The 1,043-nt window shown below is 53.0% G+C and overlaps 1 protein-coding gene across 1 annotated transcript in view; it reads left to right on the top strand.

Moving 5' to 3' along the window:
• Positions 1–1,043, top strand: part of TraAM80_10125 (uncharacterized protein) — a gene marked incomplete at both ends in the record, with an annotated part of 1,133 nt that continues 90 nt past the window's right edge. Inside the window, one exon of the mRNA XM_029386770.1 lies at positions 1–1,043. This exon is cut by the window's right edge and continues 90 nt beyond it. Within this exon, the coding sequence (XP_029233380.1) occupies positions 1–1,043 (1,043 nt within the window).

The following is a 1,043-nucleotide window of genomic DNA, read 5'->3' as shown; positions in this document are numbered from 1 at the left end:
GAGGTTATTCTTCCTATCATTCGGGTGGAAATGATATCTCCAATCACATCTCCGGTGGGGACTTTACATTGCGGCAACCTTCTCGAAATGAGCGGCATTCAAATGACTTACAGCTTTCTTCTGGTTATTCACCTGCTCGACGTTCAAGTCACAATGGGGTGGAACGACCGTTAGCACCACCGCCGCCTCAGTCTCCACAGCAGCCTTCTGCAACTGACCCGATTTCCCCTACTCCAAAAGATCAAGAATCGGAGAGTAAGTTGATGAAAGTTGAGTCTCAAGTTTCCCTTTCAGGAAAAAGCTCCGCCTCTGGTGTAAGTGGTGGCAAGGGTGGAAGTGAGGTTTCAACCATTAATTTGTCCGAAGAGGACACTGCCCATGTGACGACGCCACATGAGACTGTTCCCGTGCCCCCAGCCCCTGGGCAGGATGAACAAAACAGGGAGGACAAAGGTGATTCTTCAGGTGGTGAAGGCACCAGCTCCGAAACCGCCATTAACGAAGGGGACGATGCGAATAATGTTGCTGGCGGTCAGCACACGGGGCCTGGGCAATCGAGTGCGTTGGCGCAGGAAGAGAGCACCTCCCAGAAGGAAACGCGGCCGCAGAAGGTGGGGGATCAAAGTGGGCCGGGCGTCGAAGGACCAATTTCCAAGCCGACGGTGGAAGAACGGAACCCAGTCTCTCCGCCTCAACAAGAGGGCCCTTCCCAGCAGGAAACGCAGCAACTGCCTTCACAGCTGCCTTCGCCGTCTTCGCTGCCTTCGCCTATTTTCAAAGATGATCCAACAGCGAGTAACCTATCAAACATTGATTCGGAAGATGTTCTTACAGGAGAAGGTTCATACTCTGGTGCCAGTGGTGCCCAGGGTGGAGGTGAGGTTTCAACCATTAATCCGTCCGAAGAGGGCACTTCCCATGTGATGACGCCAGATGAGACTGTGCCCTCGCTCTCAGCCCCTGGGCATGATGAAGAACAAAACAGGGAACAAAATGATAATTCTTCAGGTGGTGAAGGCACCAGCTCCGAAACTGTCAGCGAA

The sequence above is a fragment of the Trypanosoma rangeli genome (genome assembly GCF_003719475.1).
Source record: "Trypanosoma rangeli strain AM80 chromosome Unknown Tra_15.4_contig_00801, whole genome shotgun sequence".
NCBI lineage: Eukaryota > Euglenozoa > Kinetoplastea > Trypanosomatida > Trypanosomatidae > Trypanosoma > Trypanosoma rangeli.
The sequence above is the reverse complement of the archived record's forward strand: the minus strand, read 5'-3'. Positions and strand labels throughout refer to the sequence as shown.